Raw genomic sequence first — 17,523 nt, 5'->3', positions numbered from 1 at the left:
AGCTGCTCATTTAATATTTATTGCTACAAAATAATAGATTGTAACTACTCTATCCCAGGTAGATTTCAGAAACTATAAAGCCCGTGAGGCTCTTTATTTGTGGACATGGAAGTTATGCTTGCTTTTGTTTATCATCAACATATTAAAAATACCAAGTAAATGGTTGAGCTGTTGGTATATATGGTTTCATAGAATTTGATTAACTAGCTAAAGCCCCACAGTCAAAGTCCAGAGCAATTCTCAAAGCACTAGAACTGTAATCATCAGCTGGAAGAGGAAGAGGAGTGCCTTGACGACACTTGTTAGAACTGACAGCCTGGAAGTCACCAAGGCCCACTCATCCCTAAATCACATAGGGTGAATGTTCATGTGTTTGTCTGTTTTCACTTAATCCCTGTTTGAGTACAAATACCCACAGATGCTGAATTGTACATACCAGGGGTCCTCACAGTTGGAATCACTGTTGCTGGGGATAGTTTCTGGATTTGCAAAAGCCTAACAAACTATAAGTAAAAGCTTATCATTATGATTCCATATCTCTTACTCTTTTCCCTTGCCCTCCAAAGGAATATCCTCCTCTTCTCATAACCCCTCTACAAAAACCAGTGTTTCAGAAAGATGACAATATGAGTGGGAATACTTTTAAAGAAAGCAAACAGTCCTGTTTGAGTTGGACAAACAGGAAATTTCCCAATGTAACAGAAATTACTTAAAAGTTATCAGATTTAGTAAAATATTTTATTAGTACTGAAATCCTCTTGAAACTTCAGTAAAGTTATGTTTCCAAAGATAATTATCTTTTATTAAATTTATTAGACTTTTTCTTCGAACTCTCCTTCATATACGATGCCCAGTTTCACTGTACAGCATATATTTCCACTGAGGACCAGGCATACTAAATATTTACTGCTAACATGTTATACAGTTCTGTATAATTTTTTTACTTCTGTTACAACTATAAATTTGTATCATTTGGAGGTTAGTGTTCACTTCTTAGCATGTTCCTTCTTTCCGTTTTCTATTCCTCTAATCCCTTTGCTAAGAGTTTATGAAGCTGATGGGATCAGTAAAACTTAAAGCAAAGTCTTCTAAACTCATATAAATCTATAAAGGAGTAAGGATCGATGTGGGCAATGGCTCTTGACCTGACCTAGTAGAACTTGCACTACCAGTTGTGCAGACTGGTGGATCTTTGTGATTTTCACTATATTTTACACCTTGTGAAGGTAGATAAATTCTGTCCTGTTAGTCAGCCTTCACAGCTATCACAGAGAGCACAGGAAGTAAAACTTAATTTTTTTTAAGATTTTATTTATTTATTCATGAGAGACACAGAGAGAGAGAGAGTCAGAGACACAGGCAGAGGGAGAAGCAGGCTCCCTACAGGGAGCCCGATGTGGGACTCGATCCCAGGACTCCAGGATCACACCTTAGGCCGAAGGCAGGCCCTAAACTGCTGAGCGACCCAGGGATCCCCATAAAACTTAATTTAAAAGTAAAGTCTTCTACCTTTTAATTCCCATTCTCCTGATAAGAAAGGCAATGAGATATTACTTATATGTGTGGGTCATTTGGTGACTAGTAAGACAGAAATAAAATGTGCAGTGGTTCTCTCTGGTGGCTAAATAGTACTGTAGTGTGCAGGTTGACCTTGTCTTTATTGCATGTTCCCTTGACGCTACCTCAACCCTTAGCTGATAGGAGGTGCAGTGCAATCAGGGTCCAGACCAGAGGCCCCCTGTTCCATTGCATACTTATTTCACCATGATCTTCTAACTCCGTGTGAGAAAAATAACAGACATTTTTCGTTTCATCTCTCTTTTCATGTTACCATGTTTGTTATCACATCCCTACTCCTAAGCTCTTGGTAAATGAAGGTAATTTATCTAAGTGAAAAGGAACAGAAAATTCTCCAGGCTGCATAGAGAGCATGTGATAGAAGTTTTGATCAACCTGGTTCATCCCATCCTTCTACTAAGGAATGTTAACAGGCTAGAGAATATGTTGATAGTAGGTATTTTTACCTCATTATGTAAGTGGATTTTTTGAGTCGCTAAAAGTCCTTCTGATATGAAACTTTATAAATTCAAAAATCAAGTATCTAGGACTATTCACTAATAGTCATAAGTGTTACTCACTAAACCCTTTAGTTTTGTGGTTTCTTGACTTTTTTTGTTACCATGGTTTTCCCACGTAAAACATTTCTCTTTCCCCCATGACATCCCTATGACACAGTGATTCCCAGTCAGTAAGATCATCCTCCCAGTTGAGAATCTCTGCTCTAAAAAAATAATTTTATCTAATGCAGTTTGTATACCATATAATCTATTACCAATAACTGAGTCAAATCAGTATTTATCTCAGTCTCAATTAGTAGATTTAAAACAAGTACCAATGTTAACCACGATATAAAAAATTTAAAGGCTATTTTATCTTCAACTGAAGGATAGAAACATTTTTATTATCTCTAGATATATAAATCTGTTACCTTTCAAAAGTCCCTTTTTATTCATGTTAGAGTAAACCTTGGCTAGATATTTTAATGAAATTGTAGGGCTCTGGCCCACATTTCTCTTTTAAGGTGGCAAAACTCTAGTTATTTTCTGTTTATCCCAGTGATACTTGAACTAGCCTAGCTGCATGGTACATATGGTGTACTACCCTGAAATAGTTTTGTGGAGGAGATTTTTGTGGTACTTCATGTGAAATAGAAGCTTCTGGGGTGACTGGGTGACTTCAGTGGTTGAGCGTCTACTTTTGTCTCAGGTTGTGATCCTGGGGTCCTGGGCTCAAGTCCTGCATATGTCTCTGCCTCTCTGTGTGGGACCCTCATGAATAAGTAAATTAAAATCTAAGGAAGGCAGGGAGGGAGGGAGGGAGGGAGGGAGGGAGGGAGGGAGGGAGGAAGGAAGGAAGGAAGGAAGGAAGGAAGGAAGGAAGGAAGGAGGAAGGAAGGAAGGAAGGAAGGAAAAAGAAAGGAAGAAAGAGAAAGGGAAAGAAAGGAAAGGAAGAAGGAAGGAAAGAAGGAAGGGAGGGAGAGAGAGAGAGAGAGAGAAAGAAAAGAAAAGAAAAAGAAAGAAAAGAAAAGAAAAGAGGAGCTTCTAAGTTAAAAATAAAGCAGTTTGCAGAGTAGTTTTGGGTATAGGGTTACTCAGTATCTCTACTTAAATGGCTTTTCCCTGATATTATACGCTTTGCCATGTTCAACTTTTCAGGAAATGACTCTTGAGTATTAGTCCAATAAGACCCCACAGGCAGCTTGATTAATGGAAAGACCTGAACTCAGGATGTGAACATCTGGGATCTTGTCTTAAGGCTTTTACTCCATAACCTGGTAGTCTTCAAGAAGTGCCTTAATCTTTCTGATCTGTAATTTTCTCATTAGCAGAACTCAGATGCTGAAACCTTTACAGGGTTGTTGTGATAATTAGATGAGATCATGCATGTGTAAAGTACATTCTCTAGCCTAAGGCACTCTAAAGTCCAAGGTAATGACTATTATTATAAGATAACAACTCTCCACAGCCGTCCTACTGGTCAGAATAAGGACTGGGTGTCACTCTTACATCGTGCAGCCCTACAAATAATCTGTGTGCTCCACCAGCTTGGTACCAGTGTGAAATAGACACAGATTAACTGACTTTCCTAGTAGGTAATGACTTGTAGCCTGGAGATAAAATAATCATGTGAGGTGTCTGTGAAATTACATAAAGCTACTTAAGCTGTTATTTATTGGTAATTATTCTTTGACTTGCATTTTACCTTTTTTCCTCTGGAGAGCTCAGTCTGCTGTCTGTGTATCCTTGAGCCTTTTTATATGGGAAAACTTGCCATTTCAGTTTTTCTAAGTAGAGAAACAAACACACAGTTTAAGCAGTTTAAATAAAAGTTACAGATTTCATGAGAGTTTCTACTAATGGTAATTAATATACATTGTCTTGTTTAGTGTTTTGTACTATAATGCCTTATATTTTTTAATATACATTTATACAAGACAGTTAATTTTTCTGTTATTCAAAAAATGTAAGACATTGATATTTACCACAAAGCCCATAATTTTCTGTTATCTAATAAATCGGCATGCTGACTTTAATTTTTCAGTGCTTTCTCTAAAATGTATAATAGTGGGATTTCATGACATCATTGTACAATTAAATGGCTCTAACTGGAGGCCAAGCATGTTTCTCTTCTTACTTTCCAGCTTTCTAGAATTAAATTAGGGCCTCCATAGTCTTTTTATGTAGTATTTGTCCTTTAAAATGTTCTGTTTCATCTGGATTCTGAAACCATGTTAAATTTGACTCTTTCTCCTGGAAACATTCCAGCAGAATTCAGTTCCTACTCCAGACCTTCCAGTTCAATACTTTATTCTTATAAATGGTATAGAACTGAGCTGTAGCTTATTTATTGCATTGATCAGCTTTAGATTTCAGTCGCTATTTTTGCCCCAATGGTGTAGCTATTTAGAAGACTTGAGAATTGTGTTTTTAGTCTACTTTGGTAGTAATATATTCATTCCTATTTATTGCTCTTTCGGATGTTTGTCAGCAGATTTAACAAGCATGTAATTGGTTGTTCCAAGCATAAACTATAAATTCAGTATAAAGGAAGTTGAATAACAACATATATACAATTCATTTTGTGTACACACACACACACACACACACACACACACGTCATTTTCCTTGGACTATCTCATTTTGGATGCCTATGCAAATTAGTCAACCAAATTATGTTATGTCACCAGTATACATGGGAGTAGAATAAAATTAATCAGAAGCATTGTTTGAATGACTATAACCTTCCTGGGGGAAAGCTTGAAGTTAATCCATACTTTTGGGTTAACTGAACAAAAAAGAGCTGTCCTTTTCAATATATATCCTTTGAATAAGGGAGATAAATTTGGGGGTTTTGTTTTAAGTAATTTGGGTAATACCACAGTTGGTACCTATTTTTATCTTTTGTGTTAGAATCAGTTTTATAATGATGTATCATTCATAATCCAAAAAAGATCACAAAACATAGCTTGTTCTCAAAAGCACTACTATAATTATGTTCCTTTGCTCCTTTTTTCTCCTTATATTGTCAGAGCAAATGTGAGCTATCCTTAGAAGTTATTTGATTTGTATTTTCCTCATAAATTCTCCTTTTTCCTGAAATTATTTTCCTGAAATTAATAAGTATTGATATTAATTAAAATTAATAAGTATTATATTTTTAAAACTTTCGAGATGAGTGTCTTTGAGAGAGCAAAGACTATCTTACAGAAAATATGAAGAAGCATGCCCTACATTTCATCTTGGGCTATTTCTTTCTACCTTCCCAGTCTCTTCCCATTCTCGTGAAAGCTTCTGATAACTCAGTAAATTGCAGTGAAGCAACAGCGTGAGTTAGAAATTTAGTCTCAGCAGGTAAAATGATCAAGTTATGCCAGGAAACGTATCCGTAAAGAACACAAATGTGTCAGTTGCACAAAATTATAGAATATTCTAGAGTTGAAATGAATTTCAAAAATACTTTAGTGGTAACCAAAGTAGCATCCCTAAATACATTTATAAGAATAAAGTTATTTTTATTATCCTCAAAAGCCCTGCCGTTGAATCAATATTACTGTTACATAATTGTCTTAACCTTATTTTATAAGGACTTTGGAAAGAAACTAGCTATAACTGTCAATTCAATATTCTGCTTTACAGTCCCCTCAAGCCTCTGCTCCCAGGGCCAGGCACTTAGTAGGTATTCACCAATATCTGGTTGTTGGGTGCATAGGTAAGAGAGCATAAGTGAGTAAATAAGTAGTGCCCTTATCTGTGCTCCAGTCTTTTGTGTCAAACCATTTACAGAACAGCCTTACTTTGATATTTTACCTCACAAACTACTTACCCAAAGTGTTTCATTCCCACTTAAACTTGTGCTACTTGATTTCTTTTAATGGTACCCCTTTGCTTTTTAATCTTCTAGACAAGTTTAGAAAAAAGAAAAGTAATTATCTTTGATTTCTCTGCCTCTTTCTCTGTAGTTAATCTGTCTTTCTAAAACCCAGGGGTTTTTTTCCCTCACAATTTCTCGATTTTTAGCTCTTCTTTCCATTCTTCTCTGACCATTAGGGTTCAGCATCTCATCACCTCATGCCCAGGTTATTAGTTAACATGTCTGCTACTAACATTTCCTCTACCCTCAAGTCATTTTGGACATGATAGACTAAGTTTTGTAAAATATTGTTTTGTTATGTTACATTACTTTCCCGAGGACTGAAGAGAGAAAGAACATTGAGAATCCTTGAGATGAGTATTTGAATAAATGATCAGATCGTGGTAGGTTAGAAGAGAAATAGGAAGATATGAGAAGAGAACAGGAACACTTGTTTGAAAAGTCTGACGGGCAGACTAGACCTTTGATAGACTTGGAGTCAGATAATAGTTTCATTTTATGTATTTGTTTTTAAAATAGACCTGAAAATGTTAGAAGGCTGAATAAAAAATTTTACAAGCCCCGGTGAAGAATTATAGGGTAAAAGAGTAATTGTGGAATTGAGATTTTGTAGGCAAGAAAAGATGGAATCCAAAATACAGGAGTGGGATAAGTATGCTTTTCTTAATAGAAGAAACTTATGTTAAGGTGTGAATAGAGATATAGAAGGAATGAAATGTTAAATAAAATAAGCATACCTGATGGAGCTTTATCAGATAACCTCATCCTTTGTTTTTCTTCAGCATGTGGATATAGCAGCATTATTGATAAAATACAACACGTGTGTAAATGCAACAGATAAGTGGGCATTTACTCCTCTTCATGAAGCAGCCCAAAAAGGAAGGACACAGTTATGTGCCCTACTCCTAGCACATGGTGCGGATCCAACTATGAAGAACCAAGAAGGTCAGACACCTTTAGATCTGGCAACAGTAAGTCTTCATTCCGAATTATGTAGCATTGCTCTAAGTTTATACTTTCAGAGATGACATTAAATTTCAGGGCTTGGCAGGTTTACCTTTAGCAATACATATTTCACTTAGAATAAAACAAATTTCCTTCCTTCTGAAATTTTTTTAATTTGCATTTTGTACATAATTCAAAACTCTGTTAAGGCAAACTACGCAGTGCCTTAACTTAATTCTTTTTGCCATGCTTGACTTGAATGGACAACAGAGAAAAACGTATCTAGAGTGTATCCTCAGAGAATTACTTTAGTAAAATATCTCAGACCATCTACATTTGGCATATTGTTCAGGTGCAATTGATGTTCATGATCCTTTCCCTGAGGCTATGAGATAGTCAAAGAAAAATTTACCTTCTAGGCAATATGTTATTCTTCTGAAGATGGAAATATAAATTGATGTACACAATAATTTATAATCTTTTAACCAGATATACCTTCCCGAGCCACATTGTTTCATATATCTATTGCCGAGTAACAGACCACTTCAAAAAACTTAGTGGCTTCACCAAAACCGAATGAGTGGCTTAATACAGTGATCTATTATTTCTCATGGTTCTGTGGGTTGTCTGGACTCAGTGAGGCAGTTCTGTGATGTCTGCACCCACCTTCAGCTGGGGGCTCAGCTGAGGCTGGAGGGTCTGGGGTCACCCCTCATCTTCCAGGGTGTCTCTTCAAGGAGCCCTTCCTCACTCCATAGTCTAATCTGAACTTAACAACATGGAGATGCCTTCCATGAGAGAAGACGTAAAAGCTGCCAGTCCTTTTAAAGCCTCAGACATCATTCCCTGTACATTCTACTGGTCACTGAAATGTGCCCAGACAGCCCAGATCTAAAGGAAGGGAAGTAGATGCCAGCTCTTGATGGGAAAAGTGGCACACATGTGCACAGAGGAGGGAATTGGTGGCTGGCTGTCTCTGGAGGCTCCCACATAGTCTCACAGCAGTTATGCCTAACGAACTGTGACAGTGATGAAGAAGCCAGCCAAACTAAAGTGGTGTCCTTGTAACATTTCTCCAGATTTTAACTGTACATTAAATTATTAAGTGTGTGTTAAATAACTGAATAAAAATCAGTGTCATTATTTAGGCATATACAAAACATAGTATAAATATGAGAATGCCTTCAAAAGAGATTGAGAATCAACCCTGCAACAGGCTGCTTTTTAAGCAAAAGAGGAAATTTTTTTAAACTCCACTCAAATCTGTATTAACTTATTCTTTAAATACATATGTAATCAGTATGAACAACCATATGCACGTTTCACTTGGTGTTTAAAAAATATTTCCAGAAATCAAATACAGTCTACATTCTTAGATTTTTTCTTTCATAGTAATTAACTCTTGTATATGTGGGTGTGTATGTAGTGAGAACATTTAAGATCCATTCTCCACAAATTTCAGATATATAACACAGTATTATTAACTAAAGTTACCAAGTTGTACATTAGATCCTCAAAAGATGAAATATTTGTTAAAAAAAAAAAAAAAAAAAAGATCTAGGGACTCCTGTTCTAACTCCTACCAAAACTGCTGGGACTTTTTGGAGCTGCAGGTCAGGAAATGAATGATCAAAAACCAGTAGGCAATAGTGAGGCACTCACTAAAGACAAATTTCACAAAGCCTTTGGTCCTTAGTGAAAAACTTACTGTTTTAAATTGTGTTTTTGTGTGTTTTTTGTATTATTTTTAGGCTGACGACATCAGAGCTTTGCTAATAGATGCCATGCCCCCAGAGGCCTTACCTACCTGTTTTAAACCTCAAGCTACTGTAGTGAGTGCCTCTCTGATCTCACCAGCATCCACTCCCTCCTGCCTGTCCGCTGCCAGCAGTATCGATAACCTCACAGGCCCCTTAGCAGAACTGGCCGTAGGAGGAGCATCCAACACAGGGGATGGTGCCGCAGGCACAGAAAGGAAGGAAGGAGAAGGCAAGTACACTGGTGAACTTTGGTTTTTGGTGTGGAGTTTCCTTTGGCTTTTATTTTTTTTGTTTTTTTCTTTTTGTTTTAGTTTTTTAAAGAGAGAGAGAGGACGGGAGGAGGTGCAGGTGGGCTGGAAGAAGGGGCAGAAGGTGAGGGAGAGAGAATCTTAAGCAGGCTCCACGCCCAGTGCAGAGCCTGGTCCTGTGCTCCTTCCTGACTGATATCATGACTTGAATGGAAATCAAGAATTGGATGCTCAACTGACTGAGCCACCCAGGCACCCCTCGTTTTTCATTTTTTAAATGAACAGATTTCACTTACTTCTCTTGGTAATTCTCAAACACCCATCTAAAATAAGTTTCCATATATACACCAGTTTGTAGGAGCTGTCTTCATAGAATAAATAACCTTGACATTGTTCTTACTTACGTATATTCCAATATATCCATTTGTAACCATATTTTATTTAACTACTGAATGAGTCTTATTACTGAAAATATATCAGAAAAAAACTGAAAGATCATTTAAGGAATGAAAACTGAAACCAAAGCTGGTAATTTCTGTTTTTAATTCCAGCTGTTAAATATTTCACTAAAAGCATTAAACTTTATATTACAATTAATATAAATGCTACTGATAAGATAAAGATAAACTCTGTTTTCACTTCTCCACCCAATTTGGAGATAACCTGAAGTGTCAGAATTAAGTATATGTATCCTGGATTATTTTTATGGTAGGTAAAGTCATTTGCATAGCCACAGTATGAGAGCCATGGCTTTAAATAAATACTGTAACTTCCTTTAGATTGATATACTGCTTTCTGAAAACTTTAATATATGTCTATTTTAGTTGCGGGTCTTGACATGAATATCAGCCAATTCCTGAAAAGCCTTGGTCTTGAGCACCTTCGGGACATCTTTGAAACAGAACAAGTAAGCTCTCATTTTTCCTGAGTCTTTTAAATTAAATATTACAAGCTATTAATTGTCATTCCTTGTTTCTTTTGCTTTTCTAACTGCTACTTTAAAATTCATATCAAATTTCTAAAGAAGCCAGGAGAATCCAGTACATTATAATTCTCCCCCAAAATTTTCTAAGAAATGATGGGAGTCATTATTATTTCATTGTATCTTTATACATGGTTTAACTGCATATGTTTTCTTACATGTCAAAACTTAGGCCATGAAACCATCGCAAAGGAATGTTTTCAAAATCTTTGTTTCCACAAAGTATTGGTGTTTATTCATCTCAATACATGCGACTAGACTCTATTTAAAAACAGTGACACAGAGCTCCCTGAGGGGAGCCTGCTTCTCCCTCTGCTTATGTCTCCGCCTCTGTGTGTCTCTCATGAATAAATAAAACCTTTAAAAATTAAAAAACAAAACAAAAAAACAGTGACACATTTTGATATTAGCTCTAAGCAAAATCCTCACAAAGCGATTGCTAAATTTGGAAAGCAGAGTAATTCTTGAACAAGTGCACCTTTTTAAAATTGCCTCTTTATGAAGTTTCTGTTGTCAAGATGAGTCTAAAATAGCCACATACTCAAAATTTAGCCACATACTCATAGACCTATCCTATTTTCACATACATAAATGTGTATGAAGGTCTGAGTATGAAGTCATCATTAGGGCATTTATGAATTAAGACCCTTCTATTTGTCATCCTGTTTTTATAGAATAATGACTTTTTAACTTATTACTGATGATTTTTATGACCATGGTCAGTGATCACTATTGAATAATAATAAGTTCCCAAATTTAAATTGACTATTACTACTATATGTAGAATCTTAAAATGAGTAAGGTATTTAAAGTTATTTTCCCAGATCCTACTCTTTTAACATCCATGTGGGAAGATAAACTATTACATTTTGGGCAGGTGTAATAAAGTGCTTGTAATTTAATGTGTGCCCAAATCTGCCCCCATGTATAGTCTATTAATCTTATGTTTACCCTTCACCTGTTGGGCACAGAAATTTAATCTCTAGTCTATTCACGTACTCATTTCATAGGGCTGTTACAACAAATTAGCACAAACTTAGTGGCTTAAACAACAGAAATTTATTCCCTCACAGTTCTGGAAGCCTCAAGTTGGAAATCGAATTGCTGGCATGACTACACTCTCATGCTTCTGCCAGCTTCCAGGCCCCTTTGGCTTATGGCCACATTACTGTAACTTCTGCTTCTGTTGTCACCTTGCCTTCTCTATGTCTTCTGTTCTGTGTCTTTTATAAGGACACTTGCATTGGATTTAAGGCCTACCCGTGTAATCCAAGGTGATCCTCATTTCAAGATCCTTAATTACATATGCAAAGATCTAAGAAAGTTTTCCAGATCAGTCCTTCATAAATTCTAGGGATTAAAACATGGACATATCTTTGATATGGCCACCATTCAGCTCATCACAACATAATATAGCCCTTTGTATATTCTAAGACCTAATCAACTTATCATGGACTTACCCTTGCAACCACCCTCTCCTACAAATTTTCTCCTATTTTAGGATAAATATACCCTTTTCCAATTATTCTTTTTATGAACATAGTTTTTAAATTCCTCACTGGCCTCTTTGCCCCATTCTGTTTTCTTCATAGGCTCATAGTCCATTTGGAGTTAATTAAAACACCAGTTCTTTTTCATAGCAGTTACATTGTTAAGATTATCTGTCTTATCTTTTTTTAAGCTGAATTTCTTTATATTGCTTATTGTAGTTATGCTCTTATTGATCAAAACAGTCGAGCAGAAATAGCACTGGACTAAAAGACCTTGATTCTGATTATTTTCTCTCTCTGACTAGCTGTGTAACATTGGATAAGACTTTTAACCTATCACTTTCCTCAACTGTAAAACATAACTTCAAGTGTTCAGGTAGTTAAAATTCCTAGTCCTGCTGTTCTGTGCCAATTTTTGAAATACGCTTTAATGAAGCATCAGATGTGTCTTTGGTGGTAAGGGCTTTATAGACTTCTATAATAATCCATTTTTTCCTTTAGCTTCACCCACTATTGATTTACCCTCTGGTTTGGAGATTTCTTATGAGAATATCCTAAACAGTAAGAATGTTTTTCCCTCATTCCCTCCCTGAAGGTATGAAAGCTGTTGTAAATGCGTTATCTTCTGCTAAAACCAAAGGACATCCGTTAATATATCCCTTCTTCCCAAATCAAATCCACAATAACTGAAATTTCACACATCTTTGCTTATTAACCAATGACCTTAATTCACACAAATTGCTCCAATTGACTGTTGAAAATTTTTCAGAGGATTTCCATTTCTATTCTTTCAGTTTGTTTGCCACATTATTTTATGTTTTATTTTTTCTCTTTTACTTTATTCTCTCAGTAACTGATTTCCTGTGACATGGTTATCTCATTCTATTGATCGTAATAGTTTAATCATTTAGGCTTGAAGTTGGTGCTTTTGACAACTTCTCCTGTTTCAGTTTTATTGTTATCTTTTTTCACTGTACTTTTGTTCTGAGTAAATGGCTCCATCGATTTTCTTTTTGCCAGAATAATTTCTGTATCCTTTTTTTTATTAATATGTTGACTATTCCATTTAACGTATATTGCCCAGCACAGCTCCTTTCCTCCAGACAAATGATACTACTACCTTTTCTTGTATTGAACTGTGTTTGACTGTCTTCTGGCCCAGTTGTCAAGCAATCAGATTAATTTTTACTTTAACTGCAAGTGTTACTTGAGTAGCTTTTAGTTATAGAGTAATAAATTCTGTAACCCTTCCTATAATTTACCCATAGAATTTTCTCCCATTAACATTCTCTGTTAGGCTGTAAGTCCATGATTGCTGATGATCAAGATACTTGTGTAGTGAGGGAAGGAATGGGCATATACATTGTACTCATTTAATTCTTGTCTGTTTCTCCTAAGCCAGGGAGCTGTTCTGTATACTAAGTTGTATTGATACATAAGATTTAGTGCTCCTATTCCTACTCAAGGATACTCTTCTAGCAATGGAGTGGGGAATATAGTTATTTTATATCTAGTCTCAGGAAAATGCCCTTCAGAGCATCACAGCCTCACCCCTTCACAATTATTCTCTCAGCGATCTCTTAACTAATTCGACTTGTTGGCATATATATACTTCACCATACATACCTATGTCCTTTGTAATTCATTGAGTATAGTATGAGTGTCACTTTGGCCCTTCCTTTAAAATGTACCTTCCTGATTAGAACACTTTTTCTATGGGAAAGGCTGATTTGATTTTCACTGCAATTCCTAAACATAAAATGCTATGACTTTTTTGGACATATTTATGGACAACCTATATATTTTCATGAAAAGTGATCATATAAATTTTTACTTCAAAATCGAAAGACCAAGGAACAGACAGGTAACATTAATTGTGAACATGATTATAAAGTTAGTTCTAACAACTGCTACTCTAGCCTGCATCCTTTGAAGCCCAGGTGAAAGGAGCTTTTTCATTAAAACTCTTGGTTTTTCTCTCCCCATTTAAGTTCTACTTTTTCTCTCTATACCCCAAAGGAAATGAACAAATCTTAGAAACAAAAGGCAACTCTTCATGAAGTGACATTTGCTTTATATGTAAGATGACTTAGCTAATAGAGGAATAATCCTTATTTTAAAGATTATAATTTGATTTTTTAAATTAAAGTATAATTGACCTTACTGTTAGTTTCAGGAGTATATCATAGTGATTTTATATTTTTATACATTACAAAATTATCCCCACAATAAGTCTAGTTACAGCTATTACCATACAAAGTCATTACAATATTATCAACTATAGTCCCTACAGCATACATTCCATTCCCATGACTTATTTTATAACTGGAAGTTTGTACCTGTTAACCCTCTTCACCTATTTGCCCAACCCCTCAACCCCTACCTCCGCTAGTAACCAAGTTTGTTTCTTGTATCTATGAGTCTGTTTCTGTTTCCTGTTTTAGATCCAACACAGAAGTGAAATCATACAGTATTTGTCTTTGTCTGACTTACTTTGCATAATACCCTCTAGGTCCATCCATGTGGTTGTGAATGGCAATATTTCATTCTTTCTTTATGGCCGTGTATGTGGCACACACAACAGCACTTCTGTATCCATTCATCTGCCTGGGTTACTTCCATATCTTAGCCATTGTGAATAGTGCTGCAGTGAACACAGGGGCACATGTATCTCTCCGAATTGGTGTTATTGTTTTCTTCAGATAAATACCTAGAAGTGGAATTGCTGGATCCTGTGGCAGTTCTATTTTTAATTTTTGGAGGTCCTCCTGTACTGTTTTCCACAGTGACCGCTCCAGTCTGCATTCCCACCACCAGTGCGCAAGAGTTTCCCTTGTCCACATCCTCCCCAACGCTTGTAATTTTTTCCTTTTTGACAGTAGCCAATCTGACAGGCTTGAACAATTTGATTTTAATGTGTGCTAGATATAAATAACAAGCCCAAGAAGCTTATAATTTCATGATATAACTGTCATTTTTTAAGTGAACTAAAGATAATTTTCAAAAAAAAAAAAAAAACTATTTCTAATAGCATAAAATGGCCGAATCATGAGCAACGTATCTAAAATCCACCTAACCTACTTCTAGCTATTTCCATTTCTTCTTTTGATACAATAATCTCATATTCACCAGTTTTCAGACTTTGGAATAATCTCTGTTCCCACCATTCTTTTTTTAATTCCTTAACCATTTCCATTTACCAGGCCCTGTGTTCTCTCATTTTGAAATTGCTCTCTGATTCTCCCCTCCTACCCCATTCCATCTTTACCTTGTTCACACAGTCCCTTTCCCTTCCTAACCTGCCCTTCCAGGTGCTACCATTCTCCTCCTCAAATACAAGTTTGATTGTGTTACTCTGCTGAAAAGGCTCCCTAGGAGCTTTTGGATACTGTCTTAACTTGATGAATAAAGCCCAGTAAGATCTTCTTCAAGCCTGCTGTGCTGCCCATCTCTTCTGCTTTCCTCTCTGTTTCTTATACTTTCACCCTTTTAGACTTCAGTGCTGAGAGTCCCCCAAATGTTCTGTATTCTCTTAATTTTCCTTTTGCACATGCTGTTCCCTTTGTCTTAAACGCCCTTTCCTCCTTCCTCTACTTCTTAGCCAAGTTATTGCCTTCTTCTAAGAACCTTTCCTGACCCCCTTCCATCCTTCCCAGGCCCACCTACTGCCTTGACCAAGTAGGAACCTTCCTAAGAGTTCCCAGGGGGATTCCTCCAAAACATTTACCAATCTTTACCATATTTTGTGTTTATATTTTATCTCCTTGGTAGAAAAAATAGCATGAACTTTTGTGGTAGTACCTTGTTTGTTCCCTGACCCTGTTTCTTTACTACCAATTTGAATTATTTATGTTTCTGAGCTATAATGGGTAGTTTTAGAAAATATTTAACTAGTTACTTTTTTGGCAGGTATCGAGCATATAGAAGGTATTCATTAAATATACTGTGTATGAATATGAACCAAGTGAACAGTAATCTGAATTCCCTAGCTTACCATTTAAGGTTTTCCAGTGGCCACTGCCTGTTAAATATGGAGGAGACAGATCGGGTGCCATGGACTCAAAACAGCTAAATTTAGTGTTTTGTTATTTTAGTTTTCTTGTCAGCCCTTTAAAGAAATATAAGCAAGGGAAAGGCAGGTATGGCGATCCATGTCAGCTCTTCTGTATACGATTTTTAGGATTCCTTTGAGCCTCAGTTCCTCACGAAGACAACAGTAGTACTTCATGACAGATCGTGAGGATTCAATGAGATACTCATTTTATGAATGGAGCCATATAATCAACAATACATTAAACACTCTTTATAGAGAGTACACTATCCTTTGCTGGTCTGGTTTCTGCTTCTTCCAGATATACACTATATGAACAAATTCAGAAAAGCTTAAAGTTCCTTTGAATTGAAGCTACCACATCGATACGAGATCCTGTTTTTACATCAACCTTATTTGAACCAAAGTTTAGAAGGAAAAAACTGGGGCATCAATAATGTCGGAAACCCTGGGCATGGCTTCCTAAGTATATTCAGTTACATGCAGCTAAAAATGTACAGGATCCTATTATGTTGTGAACTATTCTGTCTCAAAGATGTATATTTCAGAACCAGTTCTTTTTAAAAGCTCTGCTCAAAATTTCCTCTTGGTTATTGGAAGTGAATTGCCCATTTTGTACGATGGAGCGATTATTTCTTAAATGGCCCCTTAGGAGCAATATAGTAAATTATTTTCAAAAAGTGAGTGATGTATGCTTGCTGCACCGAGAAGATCAGACCCATTACATAATATTTCATTCTGGCAATAAAAATCACAACTCCAGGCCTAATTTGTCGGGTTGTTTTCTTTTTTAATGTTACGTGCAAGTAAAAAGATATAAAGAACATTATAATTATAGATAGATAAAACATCTCTCATTTGAGTTAGAAAAAAGGCTGTCTATAAAAGGATTTCTCAGTTTTCCAAGGAAAGAGAAAACTAAAGACTCTTCTTATAAAGTAGTATTTGCATTGTCACAGGTCCAGCTTCTTCTGAGCTAGAAAATTGTATGGTCAAGCCCCTGTAGAAATGTGGCGGCCAAAGATTTCATCCTGTGCGTCCAGAACTCTGCCACTAGGTGGTGGTAGAGTCACGGTTACATTTAGTCAACAAAGGAGATGGGTGATTTTGAGTCCTGGTGGTAGCCAATTAACCACCTCCATTCACGGAGATAAATAACCAGAAATTATAAACGACTATTTTTACAACAATAGAATGTGTGTTAGGCTTCAGGAACTGTTAAATCTAGGAATTTACAAGAGAATTTAAAAACCGTCCTCTCTTTTCCGAGTTGGAATTTTTTATACAGCTTCTCTATAAAGTTGTCAGTCATTGAACTCACCACTTTCAAAGGCAGCCTTTTCCATGCATGACTATTTCTTAGCACTACGGAGTTCTTCTTTATCTTGATCTAACCCCTACTTATCTCAAACTGCTTACTCCTTTTGCCACATTCTGTTTCATTGTGCTAAGCCCCTCTCTCTTTCCCCTACCATTCTTCTCTGCTACCTGCTGGGTACTGGGATCTGGTACTTCCCCATTTTCAAGCTTCTGGTTATTCACTCTTGTATCTTGAGGCAAGCAAAAGGTGGTGGAATTAAATAATCAAAAGGAAATAGAGCAGTGTTCATTTTGTATTTTTATAGCATTGTTTCTTCCACTAATTAATTCACTATTGACTAGAAACAGTATTTCAAGTGAGTAAAAAGCTGATAAAATCATCAAGACAACTTTAAGATTATAAATTCATGGTTAAAAGGAGACAAAAGAAATTTGCCAATTGGGATGGATATTATAGCATTGAAGACAAATGGAAGAACTTAGGAACTGTTAAAGATTTAGCAATTAATTTTGTTCCATTTTTTCAGATTACACTAGATGTACTGGCTGATATGGGCCATGAGGAGTTGAAAGAAATAGGCATCAATGCATATGGACATCGCCATAAATTAATCAAAGGAGTAGAAAGACTATTAGGTGGACAACAAGGTAAGCTATTTGGGGGAAAAAAATAAATTTCAGAAATTAGTGAGACAAGTAAGTTGTCAGGACTGACATTAGAGCTCAAGTTGTTTGAACCCAGAGCTCATAGGCTTAGCTGGTGTAGCACTTCCTGCCTGCCCCCACCCCTCACCCG

At 36.2% G+C, this 17,523-nt stretch overlaps 1 protein-coding gene across 1 annotated transcript in view; it reads left to right on the top strand.

Moving 5' to 3' along the window:
- The window catches only part of TNKS (tankyrase), a 213,716-nt gene that overhangs the window by 171,303 nt on the left and 24,890 nt on the right, over positions 1-17,523 (top strand). Inside the window, exons 18-21 of the mRNA XM_038560211.1 lie at positions 6,714-6,902; positions 8,628-8,865; positions 9,709-9,791; positions 17,255-17,375. Of these exons, the coding sequence (XP_038416139.1) occupies positions 6,714-6,902; positions 8,628-8,865; positions 9,709-9,791; positions 17,255-17,375 (631 nt within the window). The remainder of the gene's footprint in view (positions 1-6,713; positions 6,903-8,627; positions 8,866-9,708; positions 9,792-17,254; positions 17,376-17,523) is intronic.

Source organism: Canis lupus, chromosome 16 (assembly GCF_011100685.1).
Source record: "Canis lupus familiaris isolate Mischka breed German Shepherd chromosome 16, alternate assembly UU_Cfam_GSD_1.0, whole genome shotgun sequence".
Taxonomy (NCBI): Eukaryota; Metazoa; Chordata; class Mammalia; order Carnivora; family Canidae; genus Canis; species Canis lupus.
The sequence above is the reverse complement of the archived record's forward strand: the minus strand, read 5'-3'. Positions and strand labels throughout refer to the sequence as shown.